The sequence below is a fragment of the Corvus cornix genome, chromosome 2 (genome assembly GCF_000738735.6).
Source record: "Corvus cornix cornix isolate S_Up_H32 chromosome 2, ASM73873v5, whole genome shotgun sequence".
Lineage (NCBI taxonomy): Eukaryota > Metazoa > Chordata > Aves > Passeriformes > Corvidae > Corvus > Corvus cornix.
Window position 1 is genome coordinate 18,827,561 of NC_046333.1, and position 24,051 is coordinate 18,851,611.

The window sequence follows — 24,051 nt, forward strand, 5'->3', positions numbered from 1 at the left end:
TGTAAGGTTAGGTAGGAAATGTCAAATTTCAGTTTGTCTTGGCATCCTCAGTAAATACTATATGTGTGGTGATACAGTTCTAAATCACATTCAGAAGTTTTTATGTATAATATTTTAATATTTTTAATAACCTAACTACTGTATTTGTTGTATTGTCAATTTCCAACTCTTGTCCTTCCACCCCGTGATTGTGTATCCAGGACTGACCTTCAATTAAAAATCTGAATCATGAAGTTCATTCCAGCTTCTAAAAAAACTTGGCTTATCTTGGGCCATCAAAAGTATCTGCCATAAACTTCCTGCTTGGGCCCTATTGTTCCTCTGACTCCTTACCAGAAGAATGTTTTTTAATTCTTATAATTGATTTTGTGTCATTTTATATAAACTGATTTGAAAGTTGACCTTTTTAAGTTCTATACAATGTGTAAATTTTCTGGAGAGGTGTATTTTCATTTTACACTGCTTTTGTGAAGGGGTTTTTCTTGGTGCTTAAAGTAGAGCTCTTACCTGAGGATTGTAAAGCTGAGATCTCCAGATCGAACGCATCTGCTTTTTGTGTACTTACAATCATTTGTAGATTTAATTTGAAAATGAATGTTGGCTGCTTCATATCTTTCTTAGTAGTGTTGGCTTTGTTTTATGATGTAGAAAAGTATGACTTCAGTTTTTTTGTAAGGTAGCCTGCTCTGGTCATGGCCACATACATTCATTGTAGGAGTAGTTGTCTTACTGTATGCCAGCATCTGTTTGGTAGGGCCAATCTGAAAAAGGACATTGACCAGAAAACAGTGGTATTAAACTAACCTGGTTGGCTTTGCACTGGAGAATAATTGATACAAAAAGAAATTGTTAAGCTTGAAGTCTTTAAACTCTCACATGCCCAGAGGGAGTGTGCTGCAGCACAGTTTTAAGGAGACTTGTACATGTAGCACCTATGGAAGGAGAATAGCAGCAGGAAAGGAATGAGGTTGATGCAGGAGCAAACACAAGGTTAGCCCGTGGGAACACTAGAAAAGTGTTGTTTGCAGTTTTCACTGTGGTTGTCTTCATCTTGATAGTTTTGTGAGAGCTGACCATTCTTTCCCTTCACCCTCTTCATCTCCTTGTCACAGAAGCCCCACACTAGTGAAGGCGGCACGCTTCTGATGTCCCTGCTGTGATGCATCAGATCAGCTCTGATTTGCAGTGTCATGGGATACACTGTGTTTTCTGTGTGGATGGTCTTATCAAAACTATCTCTGAATTGTGTGGAGCTGCAGCAATGTCTGAGCATGGGCTGGTATGGCACAGCCATAAGCTGTGTTCAGACTGAGCAGACTTGGGGAAGGGGAAGTGTGAAGCTTGAGGATCTTTTGTTCTGGCCAGGAGGAACTTAGCATAGTTTAGGGTATCTGGAGATTGGAGGCAGCATGGGAGGGCAGAGGCAGAGCAAGCATAATAGTCACTCTGACATCTTGAACTGCTTTCTCGTACCACGTCCTGTGCAAAGCACACACTGTGGCAGCAGTCCTCAGTAAATGAAATCTGGCTGTAGGATTTAAGTAAAAAACATTTTTAACTGAACAAGAACATGTTACTGAAAGTATCCAACAGTGCCTTATTCTCACAAATGTGTTCAGCTTTAAATTTTGGAAGAAGAATGAATGTTCTGTGCTGCCAGCTTTTTCTTCTGTTTGTTTCTTCCATAAATTTGAAATGATCGTAGGGACTTTGTGCAGCCAAGCACCGCTGGTGAATAGATGTTGGAAAAAAGAAAGAGAAGCCACAGTGGTATGGAGAAAATCATGTGGCTACAGCTATCTGTAGGAAAAATAAACATCCTTTTTCCCAGTTCCCCACAAAAACATTTTTGTATCTGGAAAAAATATGGAGCTAAAGCAGATAGAATACTGAAAGGAATTAACATCTATACACAAAATACATAGCCTCATGTAAACACATCATTTAACAAGCCATTTCACCTGAGAGGAAAAGTCTGTCCTTGCAGTTGAATTTGGAAATTTAAAAAAGTCAGTGGAAGGATACATAAAAATATGGTTGAAAATTAAATTTCAGTTAAATTTCTTGCAATACTGTGTCTAAAATTATTGACAGAAAGGTATACGGCTGAGCTGAGAACTGCCCCTGGTTATGAAATATTTTGTTTTCTAGATTTTTGTATCTGTGCATTCTTTCTTTTAATGCCCTATTTTGTTTGCCATCCACAATCATTAATGTCTTAAAATGTGTTTATTTTGTATTTTTCCAATTGAGTTTAGGAGTAGAGACGCAAAGAGACTTTTCCAAAATCAGAAGTTGAGGTATGGAAGGCATGTGATTTAAGTTTACCCTATGAAAGATTTATCCAGAAGATAAAGATGCACTTTAAAAATGTGCATTGTGATAGCTGTTGCCAGCTTCAGATTCAGCAATAACAAGAGTTTGTCTCTCCAAGTGGAGCATATTTTCCAATAGCATAGGACTCCGAATGAATTTTTGATGAAAGACTGAGCAGAAGTCATTAATATTATTCACTCAGAACAAAAGAACTTTACTAGTGTCAATTCTCACTCCATTTTTCTCTTGATTCCAGAGACCATCATTCTGAACACATATTGCACTGGACTGCCCAGCAAAAGGCAGAACAAATTCTCCATGGCTGATATGTTTTCAATAAAAACTTCATATTTATTTAAAAATACAAAAAAATTGGTTTTCTATTTATTAAATGAAAGACTAGGACATCTAGGTGTCCTGAAAAGAGGTGATGGGAAACTGAGAAACCATGTGGAAAAACACAGGGTTGTCTGATTAAAACCAGGATATACACTATCTTTGATTTTTCCAATGAGTGACATAGAAGAGATTTTTGCATCTTATTTTCTGCATCTGAGTCTTAAATGCTGGCAGACAATATTTGGCATAATTTGACTGAAACACTATATTTTTTCTTTCATAATGAGCAAAGGTGTGAAAACCTTTTGTCATCTTCTGTTTATATTTGAATCAAGACAAATAATGCATATTTCAGTATATAACAGGTTATAGCGGAAAATTTTTCTATTCCAAGTTATTTGTTCCCATGGATGGAGAATATATGAATAGAATTTTTCCATACCAATGAGTAAATTACCTTTTTTGGCAGAGTACAATCTGCAATTCAGAGTGCAATAAACTAAACTGTACTGTGGATAGCAGATCTTGTAAAAGGAGGAAACTTGGATTTTACTTCTAGACTGAAATTTACTTAATTTTCTAATCTTCTAATTATACCTAATTGATTTTAAAGTTCTGCTAACTTTAGCCTGTTTTGCAAGCTCTTACCAGCTCCAAACCCCCCATTTTTAACTCTAGAATACCTATAATGATTCCATTGGTAATCAATACATATAAGCTATTGTATCTGTGAGTGAGCTGTCTCAAGGCTTGCATGAAATGGACCTGTTAATAAAGAGATTTCCTTTTCATGAATAAGATTATTTTGTAATGAATTACTGAAAGCAGTAAACTTCAATTCAGCATAGCCTGTAAAAGAACTCAGGTAGTGGTAAACTGAGTAAAGAATACATGCTAAACTGTAATTTTAGCAATATCTTTGCATTGTACAAGTAAACATCCATGCTTTTGACTAAAATAAAGATCTTGAAAAAGAGAAAGCGACTAGGCTATTGTCTCTGCAAACATAATAATAATGCAGATGCCAATTATGCTGTTTTACATTGCTTGGGAATAGTTATTTAGTGAGTGCTGAGACCCTGTAATATTTTGTACTATTTATGGTTTCTGCCATATTCCTACATGAGAATTGTGTATGGCAGAGAATTTCTCATGTATTTGCTGTTAAACATAATTCTGATTTGGTAGAACAGGACCCTTAGGGATTAGTTGTCTTGTCCTCATTGATGGAAAGATAATGAATATCTACATTGGAAGAAAATTGTTGTTGTTGGTTTTTTATAGAACATAGAGCATGTTTATTTTTAAACAATCCTTTCTTCTGTGGCTAGAATACAGGGAATGAGTGGTGAATAAAAGCATATCATTAATTTGACTCTCCAGCAGAATGAATTATAATTTAATGGACAGAAAATCCATGAGGAATGTCCATATTCTTACATTGTTTGGAAGTTATTTTACACCAGATGTAACAACAGAAGTTCACTGCTTTTCAAATGAAAGCAAAATAGCAAAGACTGATAGACTTGAGCAGAAAGTAGAAACAAGCCAAATTTTACGTAACAAAAGTGATTAAGTTGAACAACATGGAAGTTCACCTAGATTTCTACATATGAAAAAAATCCATTTATCTGCTTGCATAACTTGTATCTGTACATCTATAAAATTAAGGTGAGATAATGATTTTGCAGTTAAGATGCAGAAAGAAGCAGGCCTTCAAAGAAAAATCTAATTGAAGTTTATGAAAGCAAATTTTAATATTTTGTCTCAAGATGAGACAGAGAATGTATCATTCAGAGTCATTTTACATGTGTACAGACTTGAAATACTTAGTTATTTTCTTCAGTTTACTTATGTATGTTTTCTTGTTTAAGGATTTTTGAAAACTTTCTAAGATTAAAGAGTTCTGTCCTTGAAGTGACTCTAAGCTTCTTAAAAGCTGAGTCCCAGAAACTGGAGTGTCACTTCTCTAGACTTGGTCTGGACAAAATGGTAATTATTTATTCTCTGTTTTAAGATCTTTAACAGTTTCATGTCCGACAAGTTGTTGTCCTTTTTGAAAGTGGCTAACAACAATATAAAACTTTAATTACAAAAATAGGAGCTTTTATTTAAAAAAAAATTATCTAGCAAAGTTCATGAGCATTAACGTAAACTTTTTATATTTTAGTCCCTTAATTAGACTTTAAATGCTGCTAGTCTGATATATGATATCTCCATCTGCCTCTATATCATTATGATGCTATCCAAATACTGTTCAGAAAAGCTTCTGGGTCTGTAAAAGTTCTGCAATTGAACTGATGGGTGTGTTGCTGAAGCTGTACCCTGGTGTAGACAAGAACAGAAGGTTCATGAACCAGAGCAGGGTCTCCTGAGGGGGCAAGGCTCTCTGGCTGAGTCCTGTGGTTATCACACACTAAGGGCTGGGTGTCTGAGTTCTGTCTGCTGCTCCAAAGGCTGTTTGTATGTTTAATGATGGTGAAACAATGAGATTAAACTCATTATTAGCTTTACAACCAACATGAGATTAACATGACTTGTGCTCTGATACTCATTTTTTACCTCAGCTTGATTTTTAGCTGTAGAAATTTCTAACATCTTAAAAAATCCCTGTGGGTAGCATTAGTCAAGTACTGTGCACTACTGGATGCTAGTATCCTAGGATTTAAATATAAGCTTGCAGAAGCTGAGTCTGACATATTTTGAATGTCTACACAGAGCATATTATAGCTGCATCTTCATTTTGCAAAGAGATGGTTTAAAATTGTTGAAAGTAAGTGAAATGTGTAGTTACCTCTGGGGCTGTAGAATAGCATCCGTGTATGTAAGATTAGGCACTTCCCGCCCCCGGGGTTTGCAGTTTTGTATTACAGATTATCATTATTGCGTACACTTTCCTGATGAGATTGAGAAATTTCTTTAGCTGTAGTGTAAAGCTGCCAAAATACATTTACCACAGACCTTAAGGCAAATATAATTCTTCCAGAGGCAGCCTCAGGCTTTGGAGGTTTTCATGCTGAAAGCAGGCTTAGACTTCCCGTGAGATCCTCAAAGAGATAAAAAGACTAAAAGCTCTTCAAAGCTAGGCCTTAGGCCCTGACATAATTAATTCTCTGGCAATGGTTTATGAATGTAAAAGAATGAATAAATATTTACAAGAATGCAATTTAAATAGAAACTTACCCAACTAGAGTTGAAAATAACTTTTTATTATCACCTCTTCTTTTGAATTCAACATAAAAACATCTTCATATAACTTTAATTTAGACATCAGATGACCAGGAAAGGGCATGGTATTTTCTCTCTCTATATGCAAAATTTCAGTGAGGTTATCTTGCTTTTTCAAGCTGAATAGTTACTACTGATAACTGAACAGACATTGAAATTAATTTGCATAATAAGTAACTACGCTGTTATTCTAACTCTATTCTGCACATTAACCCAATCGCTTACTAATTGCAATTTAGTATAAGGTCCTAAATGAAAGAACTGCTCTGTGTTCTGATCTCCTCCTACTTTTTCCTTTCTTATATTTTAGGCTATGTTAACACTAACATTTATTTAACAGATAGCAAGGTGTTCTAGAAAAATCCCCCACTCTTCAATGCTGTGAATAGAGTATTATAAGTTAAGAGTTAATTTATGCTGGAAATGACTTAACAGAAATATCACTGAAAAAGAGCCAGGAAAAATCCTGTTGAGAAGCTCTACGGTATCAGCATTAAAACTGTAGGGCTGGGAGTCAAGAAATCTTGATTGATTGCAGGCTTCCTTTCTTACTGTGGAGATGCTGCTTTGCCTCATGGCTCCCTGCTCTCCACCTTGTAAAACAGAATGATGGAATTATCGTATATCTTCAGGTACGTAGCAAGGAGCAGCCCAGACCAGTAGCTATTTATCCTCTTCACAAAATTCCAGATGTTCAAAGGAGACTTAAGACAGTTCCTCAAATCAAGTCTGCTGCACCTCTCAAACCTCTGTTCATACCGTGATTGTCAATTGGCCATGAATCAGCAGTATGATCAGGAGCAGGTTTTTTGGTCAGGCTTACTTATCCATGGCTGTTCTTACTTAAGCCTGACTCCAGCCTAGTCCTCAAATGCCTGAGGACAGGGAGAGAACTTGGCTTGCTCTGTGTCTGTATATTCAATCAAGGCTTTATCCCTCTATTTATAAAATTCTTTAAAAATTATCCACAGGAAGCTGTATGAGTTAAAAGTATTTATTGCTCTTAAATGTTACTAACAGCAACAAGTGATCAAATCCAAAGATGGTATTTCTGGATAATTTGTAGTGTACAAAACATTGCTATATTATTTCTTTTGCCTTTCTTCTCTCAGGAGGTGCTTACACGTGTGGGGTTTCACATAGTGCAGGCATTAGCCTTCTTTGATTTGAAGAATTGTAATTCAGTGTGCTTTTTTAAGTGGTAATTTAGATATACTGTGTTATATGAAGAGAATGGTAGGGCTAAATTTTTATTATTTATTTATAGGAACTATTTTTCTTACAGTAAAATATGAGAACTGACATTTTAATAAGTATTATGAATGTTCTTAATAAATTGAGAAGTATGTTCACCTAGAAGTGTCAGTATTGAGATAACTCCCAAATTTAAATTCCACTGTTGTCATTGGAATTGCTTGTTTCCAAGAGTAACCAGGTCACAGGAGTGACTAAAGAATAGCTGAACCAAGAAATTCCAGTTTTATGTCCACTACTGGTTTGAAGAAAACAATTCAGACTAGAAGTAAGATAGTGCTCTAATGCAAAAGCAAATTAAGTAACTGATAAAACATAACTGCTTTATTTAATTTTTCTTATTTTTTTGTGAATGATGGAGCAAAATTAAGCCAATTTAAAAATAAGACATTCTTTTGCTGAAATCTTCACTGTTTATTTGGAAATGGTTAGATCAGTTTTTATTTGATCCGTGCAAAAGAGATTTCCCTGGGGGTAAAAAACTTTTAATCTGAAATTTTGCAGCTCAACTATGGACCATGACTAAAATAAAAGATAAAGTTTGATATAAATTCTTTTAAAAGACTAAAAAATCAGATCATAAACAATTCTAATCCGGTTCAGTTATTTAATTAAATCCTTTAAAAAGATGATCTGCATTTCTTTGAATATAAAAATATTTTTAAATTAGATACTTGCCACTTCATCAATGATATAAGCAGAAAAGTATTTTTCAGGGAATGAGGAAGATGTTTTTATCATCTTGTCACTGTTGTCATGGAAACTTGTGTATATCATTGTTAAATAGACTGTACATAAGGATCTAACATTCCTGTGACTTATTATTGCCAGCTATTGTATTTTTAGTGTATTTTCTTCAACACTGTAGTCAATGCTTAAGAAGTTGTAAGTTGCTCTCCTCAATTACAGCCATGAACACAATTACAAGATTAGGCTGTCCAGAGACCCCATAGTACAGGGTTCTCTGTTAAAAGATACTTTTCAATACAGGGTTATTAACAGTTTTATTTCCTAATCCCCTGCAGACTCTTATAACCACTTAAAAATTAATATTCACTCTATTCAAGTAGATTATTTTGACATCAGTTCTTTAGAAAGAGTGAGCCATCCATCAGTCTTTATAAACTCTCTGTCTCAAAAACTGTGGTTCTATTCTGAATGTGGATTTTATATATTATGTGCTTTGTTTTCTAATACAGTGCTAAATTCATAGCAGAGCTCTTGTGTATCTTTGTCTTAACCTATCATGCATGGAACAGTAGGCTGAAAGAGCAGCTTGACTGTGACAATGCAGATTTAAGCACTCCTGGACACAAAGTGTGGGTAACTTGTTATTTTGTTAAAATCTTATGATGGGCACAATTCACAATGCAGAAAAAAGAGGTAAATTTTTTTTTTTTTCCTCCAAATGAGATTTAAGAACCGGTAATTTTAAGCACAATAAAAGTGCTGTATGTTTTGCATAAGTAAAGTTTTATTTTTGTCTTTTAGTTCCTGGAGTTACTTCAAAATATACCTTCTGCATCAATTATTTATGACTCGAAATTACTTCTCTTTTAAAAATGAAGTCACTTAAATACATTTTTCATCATTGAACAAGTGACTTCCATTACCTCAAAAGTATTCTTTAAATTTCTTTTCCCATCCTGACCTCTTTGGTTTGATCTTTTGGGGAGTTTTCTGAAGACTATTCTGATATTTTAAAACTATTAGTTTAAAGAACTGTCAATGAAGAACATAGGTTTTGGTCTAGAGTTAGCTGTCTGTAGCAATTTGATGCAAATTTAACTTATCTGAGAATCGGAGTAACACGAAGTGTTCCAGAATAGTAAAGTTTTAAAGGTTTTTTTTGAAGATATTGTTACTTACAGTATTGGTTTTTTTCTGTCCAGAGAGTTACAGTATCAGGACTGCTAAAATACAAGTACAAGACTATGTAGAAGAAAAAACTCAAATACAAGTAAAATAAACCACTGTGGCTTTAGTTTCTAGAAAAATACATTCATTAAGTGGGGGATATAGATTGAAAATTAAATTTATAGGAAATGTGCAATTTTCTCTTCTTGCGCCAGGAGATTCTGTCAGTTCAGGCAGTTGAATTCAAAGTAATGCCACAAGAAAAATTCCTGGCAAGCAAACATGCCCAATCTGTATGGCTAGGAACTAAGAATATTTATATAAGATAAATGTATATTTTCTATTATTTCAGATTACAGTAAGCTGTATATGAATGTATAGTCACTGAAAGGAAAAAGGAGATATCCTTAGATTTTTAGCATTTCTTGTGGCAAAATGAAACTTGTGTATTACTGGCTGAATACCTTTCACCTACAATCATTAATGATTTGAGCTGTGGTTTATAGAAAAATAAAATTTCCAAACTTTATATATTCCTGTCTCTTTCTTTCTTAGGATTTAGTTTTGGATAAAATGAAAATTTTGTGAATGGAGAGCTTTGATCTTTTATCCAAACTTTTCTGCATTAAGAGAAAAGCCGTAACTCCCTTTTCTGCTGAATATCATTTTGCTTTTATGGATACCTCACACAGTAACCCAGTCAGATAATAATTTTGTTTTCTAGTCATCTTCTGTAGAACAGTCTTATGAAATCCGAGCCACAAGTTGCAGAGCAGAGGGAAAGGTCAGAAGTGTATTGCTCTCCACTGGTCACAGGGCACCAGCTGCGGGGCTCTTGGCCATTCAGCACACAGGAGCACTGGGGCTCCACATTTTGTGGGGAATAGGAAAAAATATCCTGACTGTTCATTTTTGTAATGTGCTAGTAAGTGTTGGGAGTGCTGAAGAGCTCATCTGCTTTGCCCCAGAGCTGTTAGCTCTGCTGGACTGCCATACCTAGGTGAACACTTGAGTAAGGGGAAAGGGGCTTTATGAAAGAAGAAAGGGAAATGCCACAGCAGTCAGGTGGAGTGGATTAAACAGTTGCAGTGCAGTCAAATGTGGCATCTCAGCTCCTGATCCATCAGCTTGCAAAAGGAGCTGTAGGAGGCATAGATTTTTCAGGCTTCTGGTTAAACTGAAAATATTGAGAGGGTGGAAAAATCAGATTCCTTTATCGTTGAGTATTTAATTTCTTGACAAATGAAAAACTAGGAAAATGCAGCTAGAACTGTGTATCCCACCTGGAAAATACTGTTTTGAAGCTTAAAAAGTATTGCGCAAACATAGTAGGCAATTATGAACATTGGTAGAAAAATGAAGTGGAGGTTTTGGGGTTATTTTGATGGCTTATTTTGGTTTGTTTTAATGTATTGCTCCTGATCACAGCTAAGGGTACATCTGCATGGTGCAGCCTTGTACCCTGATAAATACTCTCCCTTCTGAAGGAGTTCATTTCTCAGGATAATGAGTTGTATGGGAAAGAGTTTATTAACTCAGGTTACATGGCTTCTGGTGTCTGGATTGGATTGGGTATTATTATGTGAAACTAGTTGTGTACCATACAGACATCTGAAATGCTCTGACATCAAAATCCAGTTGGGCTAGACAGCGCCTGAGAGTGTGAGTTTACAAAAAATGTCTATGTTTCTGTATTTATTAGGCATTGAAAATTCATTAGGTTTTCTGGGATTCAGAAGTCAGAATTCTAACATCTCATTTGTATTTGTTTTTAAAAAGAACATTGCCACTCTCTGCTTTACCAAAACATTAAATAAAATAACTTTTATTGAACGAAAATCCTATCTTAGAGCCATGCGATATTTGCAGGTTTTGAACTGCTGATGATGAGTGCAGTGTTAATGATCTGACAGATACAAACTCTTGTTTTTTTCTCTAAATAGAGTCATCTCTTGAATTTCTCTAGTAAATGTGAGTTGGTGTTTCGTGTTCAGGGAGATTAAAACAGGCAGGCTGGGATTCCTCGCATTTTTCTGTTTGTGACTGTGGTGCTGATAGCCTAATTATGAACTTCCTTATGCAGGGCTTCTAGGAACTTCCAGTCAGAGTATTTCTAGAAAAGAGAAGTAATTGAGTCTCAGCACTTAAAAATGCCTTGTGTGCTTTTTGAAAAGACACCACCATCTGTGCTGTGTCAAATTAATTGTAGCTATTTCAGTGATGTCTGTGTCTGTCCAGTAAGAACAGAATATAACATTTTAATTTCAGGGATGTCTGTGGGTTGATTTTTAACTAATTGGAAATAGGATAGCTAAAACACTACCTTTACCTCTGCTCTTGTTAGGTTTCCAGTCCAGAATTGAATGGAGTATATTCATAATGTATATGCATCTCAGTATAGTGCTGTGCAGATTTCACACTGAAATACTTTGGTCCTTACTTTGCAGCCTGCGTTCAAGTACACCATGAGGAACTCTTCATTAAATGGGTTTGAGATTGTGAGGTTTCTGGTATCTTTACAAACACAGGTTCTGCTGTTCTGTGAAGCGGTAGACTGGTCCTTTCAGACCAGCAGTACATAGAGGTATTGCATATCAGAAGGCTTTTAAGGATTATGCCAAAAAAGTTCAGAGGTATTGTTTGTTCAGGGACAGAACTGAGATTCACGGCTAAATTGTTATGTGTATCAGGGCCAAAACAAGATGAAAACTTTTAACTTTCTGGGCTAAAAATTCCCAAATGTATTTCTTGAAAGACTGATAAAGGGACAAGGAGATGGTGGAGCTTTGGCCAGATGTGGACTCAGCTGTGTGTGATCAAAGTGGGGAATCTGCCCAGCTGTGCACCTGAAGTATTCACACTCTGGACCAACTTGTACTCATGGGGATTTGGGCTCATTTGTGCCCCACATTTCTTCCTCTTCTGCCTCCTCAGTAGATACGTGTTTACATCAAGTACTTGAATAATGTTCTGTGACAAAAAATAGTACACTGACACATGGAATGATGGCTCTGAGTGTTGGGAGACTGAAATGTCTCCTTTCACAGCATAAGCAAAGGTTGTGTATTGCAGGTACAGTGCTTCTGTAAACAATCTAGGCTAAATTTGAACTAAGATGTGAAATGTCCGTGCAGGTGTGTGGAAGTAGAAATGTGGAGCTATGCAGCATTTTCTTAAAAATTTTAATTAGTACATGTTGTGTACTTCCCTGAAGAACCCATTTTTCTGCTTTGTACTAATTTTAAAATATCTATAAAGCAATAAGAAATTCTATTTTTGCCATGCCCTGTGTGCATATAAATGTTGTGGATACACAGCTTAGCACTCTATTACAGTGTTTTCTTAAAATTCTATACAATTGGATTTTGTTTAATCTGTGCTGTTTCATGCCAGAACAAAAGACTATGAATTATTTCATTATATAAAGTGGAAAATGATTCAGAAGTAACAGTTTGGTGGTTTTGGTAAAATTGCAGGTTTTGCAGGTGAAAAGTAATGTTTAGTACAACATAATTTATAATGGTTTTGGGGATGTACATCTCAACATTTTAACTAGGTCTTTATTCAGATTAGATTTAGTTTTTTTATAGTAATTTTAAAAATATTGGAAATGTACACAAACATTTGCAATGCCAAATATTCCTGCTGATTCTAGATAATTTATTACCTCTTATAGAAGTAGCTAAAGCTTCTTTCCCATGCCTGCAAGTGTTCAAGACCACTTGAGCAAGGCCAGGTTGGATGGGGCCCTGAGCAGTCTGATTTAGTGGGTGGCACCTTTGCCCATGGCAGGGGGACTGGAAATGGATTGTCTTTCAAGTCCCTTCCCACCCAAGCCTTTTTACGATTCTTCTTGACCTGCAGGCTGCTAATTGAATCATAGTGCCCTTCTAAACCGTGCAACCCTTAAACAGTCCTAACAAATTCTTCCCTGAATTATATCTGGATATATTAAATTTTCAGGCTTGCTTTATTGCACAGTGAATGTTTTCTGATAGTATTCAGTGTTTTGAGGAGGGTGAAAAAAAGTGAGACAGTGTGTCATGTAGTGTTGGAACCCTGGGTTCAGAGAATGTCAGTCTTTCAGTGCTGACAGGCAGTGATCCTCAAAAGCACACTGCATTTGACCTGAGGCCTTGGGAAAGGCTTCCCAGATTATGTGATAGCACTGAGATTGTTGCTGTGTAATTGAAAAGAAGTTTGTTATATCACTGGGTGGAATATGTAGAGATGTAGAAAATTTAGGTTTCTGGGATATAGTAATGTACATGTAACAAGATGGAGGATTTTGGGTGTAGGTTAGTTCTTTCTTCTTCCTTCTTCCTCACAAGCCTGGGTGATCTAGTATTGGTTCAAAAAACCCACAGTGCAGAACATGAATGATTAGGTATTGGATTATAGGTAAAAATAAATTAGTTGGCATTCCATAATTGGGTGGTTTGGGCTTTAAAAGACCTTGGAAGGCAGCACTCGTGGGCCATTTTCACCTTGTTAACTTAGAGGCACACTCTGTGCAGCTGTAATATAGATAAGAAATAATAAACATCTAAGTCTGAAGAAAAACTCCACGTCTCCTGCATTTCAATCCAAACTGAGTAAAAGAACCATGAGAGAGAGGCAGAGAAAGAAAAGAACAACAGAATATTTAATAATATAGTATCTTGCTGCATCTTTTATGTGAAAAGTGGAATTTTGAATAACTTGTGCATGGTTAGTTGACTCTCTGTTTTTCTCTTACTCTCTTTGTGCAGAGTACTGTATTTTTCTTTAATATGATGAGTTATAACAGCTGTCTTATAATCCTTGTATTATGGAAGTTACATGGGGCACAGGGTATTTGAATGCTTAGTTATGCCTGACCCAGATCATGCAAAAATGAGAAAAAATGAATTTTATCAAAGCAGTTACACATATTAGAATAAAATAGAACAGAATGAGTAGAATTGTTCAGTTGGAAGGGACTTCCAGTGACTGTGTAGTCCAACTGTCTGATTACTTCAGAGCTGACCAAAAGTGATCTTGCAGATATTTATTACACAGAAGGCATTGCAGGAAAACCAGAATTAATATATAAATTTTGGTCTGTCCAGCTGCTGAAAACCCACCAGATATTATGTTAAAAGCATGTTAAAAAGCTAAACACCTCCCTTTTGCCCCTTTTTTGTCCCTTTCGGTGTTGTAATTTTTGACAATATTTGCTTTCCAGTGCAAAAAATAGCAAAAGATTTCCCCATGTTCAGCAAACTAATGAACAGCTACTAATAACTTTTCTATACGCTCTTAAATATTTTTCAAAGTCTCCTCTTAAAACATTTATTAAATGTAGGAAGGAAAAGGAAATTAACTGCACTGAAGGAATATAGTATTGGCAATATTATCACAAAAATCCCGAAGTGAAGCCTTAGTGCTGCATTTCTGTCTGACACTTTTGTAGGTACTCTCTCTCCTTACCGCGTGGTCCTTAAAATCATGGATGAGTCTGTTTAGGAATATATTTGCTGTAGCCATGATCTTCAAAAAGACCTTTTACTGTGAATACTCACCTTACAAGACTAAACCGTTAGTTTCCCCCAGGATGAAGCACCCTGAATGCCAAAAGCAGTCAGCATATATCACAGGCAATTCTCACCTATACAAAGTAGACTTCTAGGTTTAAATCTGAACTTCCCCAATGCCCATCTAAATGTGAAATTTAGGTGCTTATATTTGAGGGTGGAATGGAAACTCTTGAAGATTACTGTACTATTTATATATAAAAAGTTCTGTCTCTTACTTTAGGCTGAAAGCAGTTCCTCAGTTTTTTCTTAATACTTAGTTTTTCAGGTTTTCAGACCTTAGCTAAATCAAATGCTGTATTTTTTCTCATCTTTGAAATGGTTCTTTTTCTAAGAGAATCTGTGTTGTTAAATAAGCTCTAAGAACATTGTGTTTGGGCACATGTACTTAAAATTCTTTAAAGAATTTTTTAAAGAGCACGTATTCCTTGTATCTTTGCCTAATTGCAAAGCTGCGTGGTGGTGAATTGGTGAATGACTTTTCTAGATGAAGTTCAAAATCATGACCTCTACAAAATGAGAAACATATAAGCTACAGTTTAAAAAGAAAAATGATGTTAAAGTGCTGGTTGCTCCAATTAGTCTTGTAATAGCTTCTTGCTTGTTTTACAGAAGTAAACACTGACACTGCACCATCAACATAAGGATATCTTTCAGTTTCATTGCAACTGGAGCTAGTGACTTCATACTGAAAAAGGTTGGTTTTTGGACTACAGACCATGACAGTTTGTAACAGTGAAGGAACATAATGTTTGTGTGAATACATAGGCGTATATACTTGTAATACAGACTTGTCTGTATGTATGCACAGGTTTAACCTGCAGCTGACATGATATGGAAAGCATTTAAGGAATTCTATAAGCTTTGTGGAAAAGAAGTAATTCTGAAAAAAATGTACTAGCAGTTACATCTACTGGAAAATGAGAATAGTGTGCTTTTTTAAACAGGAAGCATTATTATTGGACCAGTACAAAGTTTTGTGATAACTGATTTTGGAGTCACTGATGCCTTAGAATTGGGCAGTTTTCCCATAAACTTAGAGTCAATGTTCCCCTTTTAATCCTGTTAATTTTACTAAATTACTTATGTTATAAATTAACTGCATCACAGTATTTTAATTGTGTTCATAGTAATTTTAAAAACAGTTGCTGGGGATAGGTAATTTAATTATATTTTATCAGTAAGAAAGCATTAGCTCTGCTGTGAGTGATAGCCAGCAAGGCCATCTGCAATGTCTTTCAGTTCACTCACTCTGAATTGTTCAGATAAAGACTGTCAAGTACTGCCTAAATAAGGAAGGAGCTGTGGTAGGGTTAAGTGCAGTGGAGGACACAAATGGAGCATTGATTCCAGGAATGCTGGAGGGTCTGAGCTGTTTCCTGCAGCACTGAACCTTTTAAGAGTTTTCATTGTTTCCCGCAAAGTATTAAAATGCGAGTGTCTGTCATTCAGGATCTCAGAGAGGATGAAAATGAGGATGGGGAAGAAGAAGAAAAGGTGAGTTAAACCCCAATAGTTTTAAAAAGTACTTATTTCCTTCTATTTTTACTCTTTAGGACAATAAGCCTGGAATGATTACCTTTTTCTTTCAGATCTTCCTCAAGCCTGTTATTGAGGACAGAAATATGGAACTGGCCCGAAAATGCAGTGAATTAATAAGTGATGTAAGTGATGGTGACTATTTGCATCCTCATATTTGCATTCTTTTTTCAAATGGGTTTATGATACACATTTTCTCAAAGATGCACAGTGTAGCATGTGCCCATCTAAGGCTCAAATAATAAAAGTACACAAAATAATAGAAAAGCACAAATTACTCTGGTACCGTAAATTATCAGCCACAGAAGAATGAGCTTTTCAGAGCACTTGGATGGTACGAAGCATAGGCCCTAGAAAGGCCAGTGTTTCAAAACGTGTGTCTCGAGCAGAGGGTGTCTGCCATGCAAACACCTTGGCTGCTTTCATCAGGAAAATGCAGTATTTTTTCCGGTTGTAGCCTAATCCTATGCAGTTTAATTGGTTTGAACAAAACTGGGTTCCAGTATACATAGCTGTAAGGAGCAAGGTTAAAAATAGAAGATGAATTTTGCGTGTTATCTTTTGTTCTGTGCTGATACATGCCCAAAACTGCTCAACATATTGTTATTGACTATGCTTATAGGACAAATCCATGGAAATGCTAGAATATATTTGGAAATTATTTAGCTAGCTAATTCTTGATTTAGTTACTGTAGATTTTTAAAACTGTAGATCAGTTACATAAACATCTTATATATATCATAGATCAGGTCCAAGACATTTTAAGTTGGAGTAGATCTGATTGCTTCGATGTAACAGCATCAGATTTACCTTGATGGGAGTTTATTTTTGTTTCCCCCTGGAACAGTGTGTCTGAAAAGTAACTTTGTCCCTTCATGTGCATGGGTGTAAAGAGTGATACTTCTCCTGTGAGAAAGCTGGCTGGCAGGAGAGCAGACCTTTCTGAGGAGAGAATGACTTGTTCAACAAATGTTCTGAAGAAACTGAAAAGTGGTGTCTGGCTCGTGTTGTGTTGTAATCTGATATTTAGTTTCGGATTGTTGATTTAGTGGGAATAGAATGCACAGAATCTTAATTTTTAGATTCAGAAGAACAGTATCTGGGATGGCTAAATTGTTACAGTGCTGGCTTGAAAGTGTGACTTAACAAGGTCAAAGTTTCCTCTTTTTCCATACACCTTCTACTTCAATTTTCACAGAAAGAGTGCTGAAAATTGGATAGATCCGTAAGAGGAGCTACCAAGATCAGTCCCCTGTAAACCCAAACTACTTTAGGAAGTAGTAGAGATTAATAATATTTTTACTGATAGATATACACATGCTTTCTTTGGGAAAAAAGGGCATATGGTGCGTTAAGTGCCTGTCAACTCATGTAAAGGCCAAAATGAAAATGGACCTGAAGCACTTACATGACCCAAAATACATTTACTGCATCCATGCAGCTTCTTTCTAAACAGGGTTGCTGTTCTTAAAGGCAAAAACTTCTTGAAAAATTCTGAAGAAATCTTTCTTTAATTGAAAAGGAATTATTACTCTGCTGTGTGCCCATTAGGAGTAATGTCAGCTGTGGCTGTTAATTAATGGATAAATGGAGTGGCTGTATTTTCTTGGATTTTCTGCAGGGGCTTGAGAGCTAAGGTGAATAACTAAGTCAAGCCAGGCTTCTACAACTTATAATGGTTCAGGGAGGTAGGCTTTTGCTGAAAACTTGTGATGTGTTTAGCCTGAAAGTGTGTTAGATTTTCCTTGAGATATGTCAGGCATAATGGCAAAGTGTTATTAATGCTTTCAAAGCAAGAACAATATATAATGGTCCAGACCAATCTAATTTCAAAAAAGAGGCTCTGTGTTTAAAAATAACATCCAGCTTTGGGGCCTTATTCAGCCTCTGATGAAATCAGTAGGTTTTTCTCCATTGGCTTGAAGGGAATATACACAGAATATGAACTCTGTTTCCCAGAATTTTTGCTATAATGGGATTTCTTATGACCAGTGAAGTCTTTTGTGCCTGTGTATAAAATCCTCACCCTGCACATTTCATTGTGGAGGCCAATAAATTGCAAGGAGTTTGCATTCTTACCTTCAATTTTTGACTTGTTGACATTCAGAACTTTTTATATATTCCTTATCTTTTTTAGTATGAACCTTTGCACATACTACTGTTTGTGTGGATTTATGATTGGTGTATATCTGTACATTTTATATGTACAGTGGTTTTATGCCTCTTGCAGTTTGGCCCTCAGATGACCTTGGGGGAGCAGCCTGTGTCCTTGCTGACCACAAGACTGGCTGATTGTCCTTTTCTCATGGTGGAGCTGTCAGCACAACTCCTCCATCAGAATGCAGAGCCAGGAGTGCACATGCCTGACATACTGGGGTTGTATTACACTTGCCCTGCATTCTTTACAGGCTGACATTAATTTGGCAATATGGTTTTGAAAAAGTGTTACATTGGCAGCCCTTGGTGCATCTGTAATTGCCAGCCTTGAGCTGTACGTAGGGGAAGTTGTGAAGTGTTTATGTGCCCTGGTTCTTGAGAAAATCCCCAGTTTCATTTGAGGTTGGCAGATGTTTGTTCCGTGGCTGTGATACCCCCTGGATTGTTTCTCTCAACAGTCATTCCATTTAATCTCCCTCTATTATGCAATTTTATTCCACAGATGTTTTCAAAACTGTCATGTGTGCTTGATTTATACGAATTGCCTTCCTCTCCAGGCCTTTTCTCTTCCACATTGAAGTTGAGCTCATCCATTTGTTTGTGGTGTATTTTCATCTCTTCTTTGTTTTGATTATGTGGTGTGATGTTGTCAGTACTGTTATAAGCAGAGATGGGAACAATTATAGAAGTTAATTGACCAAACAATCATAATCCTTTTTGGTAGAATGGCAGACACTCTGCCTTCTGAAGATTCTGCTGAATTTTGGTAATGAGCAGTACCAGCACTTCTTTTCCTCTAAAGCAAAAAATAGAACTACTTGCTGTTTATCTGTCTTTGCACAGAGTCCAGCTTTGCTTTAGGATGTCTCTGTTGTAAAACAAAGGCCAAAAAGACCTAGAGTCAAGAGTGTACCAAACAGTGTGTGAAACCAGCAGGGTTTTGACTACCTAATTCTGGGTGCAGCTGTTCCCCTGGATTCACCACTACTAGTCACAACTAGTCCTCTAACTCAAGAGGACCTTGATGCTGAAGTTGCTGGAGATTACTAAAATACTAAGGAGTAATAATACTGTATGCCTGCCATTTTCTCTTGCTTTTCTCTAGGTTCCTATGGCCACAGAGAAAGGATTCCGTATTAGATGGATCTGTGGTCTGACACAGTTCTTAGTCTTATGAGAGATTATAGATTAGGAAATGTAGGGTTGGAAAGTGAATTCTTGGTGGAAAGAGGTTCCCTTTTGTTCTAGCATAAAAGCTAGATAAGAAGGTTCAGACCTTTTTGTTGTTTTTCTAAACATAAATGGATATTTTAGATATGACAGTTCTACAGTGGATCTTGGCATGGTGACTGTTGACATGGTTATAGCATTGATAAGATTATTAAGAATAGTTTTTTGAGTATATTCGTATTAAAGTTAGATGAGCATGTGTTCCTGAATAAAAGGAATGGTGGCTGCTTGGATTAAGCTGTTACCACTGGGGTCTTTCCTTTAGCCCACAGTCTTCCTTCTGTGTTTCCCCCTGAAAAAGGCTGATGGAACAGGCCATGGGTGAGATGAATTTTCTTGGTGAACCAGGAAGCTTCGACTTAAAGGTTGGATGCCCTTGTTTTATAAAGTTGATCTTTGCATAAAATATCCATTAAGAAAAAAATACAGCTTGAACCTTACTGTTTTGGTGGTTGTCTAGGAATTTTAATCTACTTTACTGGATAGTTGTGCTGTGGTCAGACTTAGTTTTATGATGAGTCAGGGAGAAGAAAAGGATCTGGAGAGAACTATGAAAAACTGGGCCTTTAGTGAGCTGTTGAACTTCAGAAGTATATTGAAAGAGCAGTGGCTCCAGGCCATCATTTGCAAATCTTTCCTATTTGTTTTTTTCACAAGGCTTAGCAGATCTGCTCAACCTAAACAGCGTATTTTGTGGTGGGGAGTAAGCCACTTGCAGGCAAAATTTCCTATTCAGTATTTTAGACATTTGAATTTTTAACTACAGACTTTGGAGAGGAATATTAGCTTCTCTGCATATTCATTCCATCCATTGGTTATGTTTGATTATAGTCAACCTCTTCAACATCATGCTGGCATCATTTACACTAAATATGTTTTGTAACTGCAGGTGTCATGAGTTCATTATACTTGTCCCATTTCATCTTCCATCTTTCTGATTCCAAGCAATGTGGACAATACTGCAGCAGAATGGAGTTTGCTGGATCGGAGTTTCACCAAACATTTTTTTATCTCTTCTCTCTAAATTGCCTGTTTGAGACTGTGTGCATTTTGTGGCTTCTATGGGTTACTCTAACAAATGTGAACAGTTAAGGATTAAGGAGGTGGCATTAGTCATTTACTGCTTTCAATTCTTTTGAAAGCATGACTTCTACAGCAGAACAGCTTTGTTTCTTCTTGTCATGTTCTGTCATTCCCCCCAGTTAAGACATACCTTAAGAAGCTTTCATGTTTGATTTTTGAATGCAATTATTGCTCTGTAAATAAAATGGATATAATTACAGTCAGCTTTCAGATGTCTGTGGGTGATTTATCTAAGTTGTGAGCAGCAAGACTCTCTGTCTCTGCCAGAGTCACAGCTTTACAGGAGTTTCTACTGGGAATGCCATCAAACCCAACCAGTAGACAGTCAGCACTGTAAACTTCCCATGCATGTGAGCAGGTTGAACAGTAAGTGCCTGCCCATGTTTATCATAAAATAGCCCTTTTTCGTGTGTTGCTCTGTGAGCACCTGGGGGTATGGTGTCACACACAGGTTACATGAACCATTGGCTTTGTGAGGCCCTAAGTAAAGTCATGACACAGTAATGTTATACCCATTGTTTACCAAAAGGTTTTTTTTAGTATAGACTGTAATCCACAGAAGCAGATGATGATTTGGAAGTGACAAACTCCTTTCAGTAGTCCAAATGTGAATGAGCTCAATATCAACCAAAATTGCTCCTGTGTGGGGATTAAGTAGTCGTGAGTTTGAGATTAATTTGGCATTATCTAATCCATTTTTCAGTGGACACAAAGTTCACCTTAGAAAGCACAGGAGCTGATTCTGTGTAAGCTGCCATCCTTCTCATAAGTTTTCCAAGTCCCTGTAGAGGAGCATAGACTAGAACTTGTGATATCCATTAAGGATTCAGAGAAAGAGGATATTAAGGCTGCATATTTCTGTAATGCTCAGATGCAGATCATATTGCTTCTGTCAGCGCTTGTCAGCAAGTCTAGAGTGCATAAATTCAAGCTGCTGTTATGCAGAATGTGAAAATGAGGTTAGAGAAATGGTAGCAGATAATAACCATGAAAGCTTAATACTAAATAATTCAATTTACATTGATCTAAACAATTCTCTGTACAAAGAAAGAAATGTCACTGAAAACATCTAAGGCTATCCATGTAAAGTGTCTGTCTTTAAAACAATATTTAGTCCATCTCATCATAATTCACCATCTTTCTTCATGCAGTTATTGTATAATGAACGTTCCTACATATTAGCCATCTCCATAGATTTTATCCTTCTTGCAGTCTCACTAATACAAACAGTAACTCTGACTTCAGCAACACTCATGTGATTATTATACCTGCCCATACTGTTTGCCCCATTGAAAGAAAAAGGTTTGTTGTTTAAAAAAATAAATTTTTGTTTGGTTTTTTTTTGCTAAACATGTCATAGTGTTTTGGTGTTCTGTTTTTTTTTTTTCCAAAATGGTTTCCTTTGTGCGTACACATTTAAAAAAAAAGTCTCAATTTAAAATTTGTTTGGTCTTAAAGAAATTCTGTTATTACTTGAATGTCGTGACTGTTGGGTTCTTTGTAGGCAATGGTTTGGCAGTGGCCTCCTGAATTTATTCATGTTGGATTCATAAAGGGGCATTTGATGATGTTATACAGATTCTGTGCTTGCTAGGTCTGTGTTAGAAGTTAAACAATTTTTATCTTTGAGATCAAGGATCAAGGAGATCAATTATTCGATTCTTCTTTCTTTAGAGATACTAAAACATCTACAACAGTAGTGAAAATGTGGTCTAGATGTAGAGAAAAAAATCCTCTCTTTTTCATCTATATTATTAAAGAGTTCTGTGACTTTTACATAGCCCTAGTAATGTGCGTGAGAACTGGTAGCTTCCCTTTATGATTTAATTTGATCCAGCTGGAGGTATTTGCAAGCCATTCAGCATAGTATCCATGAATAAAATAAAACAGAAATAATTTAAAAAATATAAATACAAATAACCAATGTTTACTTTTCCGTGTGTGTGTTTTTAAGAACAATTAAACTTCTTTTTCTCCTCTTTGTAGATACACTATAAAGAAGAGTTTAAAAAATCTAAAGGCAAGTGCATATTTGTACCTGACACCCCGCAGCTAAAACATGTGAAAAGCCTTGGTGCTTTTATTTCTGAGGTAAGATCTAAAAGACTGAAGAATTTTCTTGGCTTCTTATCCTTCCTAAAAACTCTTTCAGCTGAATACTGTGATTTTTAGCAGGGGAAGGATGGCTTATTTCAAATAACAATTCTGTTTAAAGCTGAAGTGACTTAAAAGGCTGTAATTAGTGCATACTGTATATGTAAATAATAATAATAATAATTTGGAATTACATGACACTTTTATTTTGGGATTTGAAGATACTTTATTAATGGTTCTGAGCTAGTCCTAGCTATCCCATTTTATATGTGGATAAACTGAGGAATAGGAAAGAAATGTTACTTTCTGCAGTGATGAGGTTTGCAAATTACACCTGTGGAAAATTTCCCTGCTGTGGAGATTTCACAGCCTGATATCAAACAGAAGGAGACAAGGAAACTGTTTCCATGTTATCGTCCCTGTCCTCCTTCAGCAAGGGGCCTGAGGCAGACATCAGGTCAATGCCACCTGTGGGTTGCCTGAGCACTTGCACTCATATATATCTATGTATCTATAAATATATTTGCATACCTGTGACATGTGCACATGCACACAACTGTGGTGGCAAAGAAAGAGCAACAGCTTCCAAAATGCCAGAGCAGCATTTACTGCGAGCTCTTCATGTTCCAGGTACAAGGTGCTCTAGGATTGCACCTCTGATTATTTTCCGCAGCTCAGAACAGCAGCAGGAATTTCACCTGAGAGGCAGTGGCTTTGTTTAGGAATCACTGGTTCTGAGTGATTTTTCTGTCACTGTGTCCCTTCAAAAAATTAAATTTTTGGTGTCTCATTTTTTGTGCCACCTTTATGATTATGATAAAGAACGTCCCAAATTGCTGTCTGAGGATATGTAATTTATATACATTCTAAATTCTCTTTCTGATATACTACAATTTGCTATGTGGCTTTAAGTATAAATGCACCTAATGAATACTTTCCTTGTGTTTATCTTCCTGTTTTCTGAGAAAGGGTGGCATGTCCCAAGGGGAGTAAATCTGATGTAATTGTACTTTATAAGAGACAGACTGTTGTAGTCTACAAAAATACAATATATGGAGAGTATTTATCTAATGCATCTGTCTGATTCCAGAGAATCTGCTGCTAATTATTAATCAAAGATTTAGAGATATAAAAATATCTTAAAATTTTAAGCCCTGTGGGTTTGATACTACTACACTCGTAAGCCTGTTTATTACTAAACTCTGCCTGTTTATTGCAGCATTACCTGAAGCCGATGATGTGATGGATGGTTTATCTTGTAAATTACTGACCTCTAGTGTCCCATAACCTGTATTTGCAAATCTTGGACACTGACATGCTTAACAGTATGTCCACTGCAGTGAAAAAGAGCCCTCTGTTTGGGGAACAGCAACAAATGTTACAGCAAGTTATTGATATA

The 24,051-nt window shown here is 36.2% G+C and overlaps 1 protein-coding gene across 9 annotated transcripts in view; it reads left to right on the top strand.

Annotated features, from left to right (window-relative positions):
* The window catches only part of NEBL (nebulette), a 256,082-nt gene that overhangs the window by 147,135 nt on the left and 84,896 nt on the right, over positions 1 to 24,051 (top strand). For 3 of the 9 annotated variants that reach the window (XM_039548358.1, XM_039548357.1, XM_039548356.1), the window contains 4 exons: positions 15,162 to 15,246; positions 16,002 to 16,046; positions 16,142 to 16,213; positions 22,545 to 22,649. The exons of 2 other annotated variants lie outside the window; for them this stretch is intronic. In XM_039548358.1, coding sequence (XP_039404292.1) covers positions 16,175 to 16,213; positions 22,545 to 22,649 — 144 coding nt within the window. In that variant the 5' untranslated portion in view covers positions 15,162 to 15,246; positions 16,002 to 16,046; positions 16,142 to 16,174. Of the gene's footprint in view, positions 1 to 15,161; positions 15,247 to 15,763; positions 16,047 to 16,141; positions 16,214 to 22,544; positions 22,650 to 24,051 lie in introns of those variants that run through there. 4 more of the 9 variants (XM_019285714.3, XM_020584588.2, XM_020584587.2 and 1 more) reach the window with 2 other exon arrangements.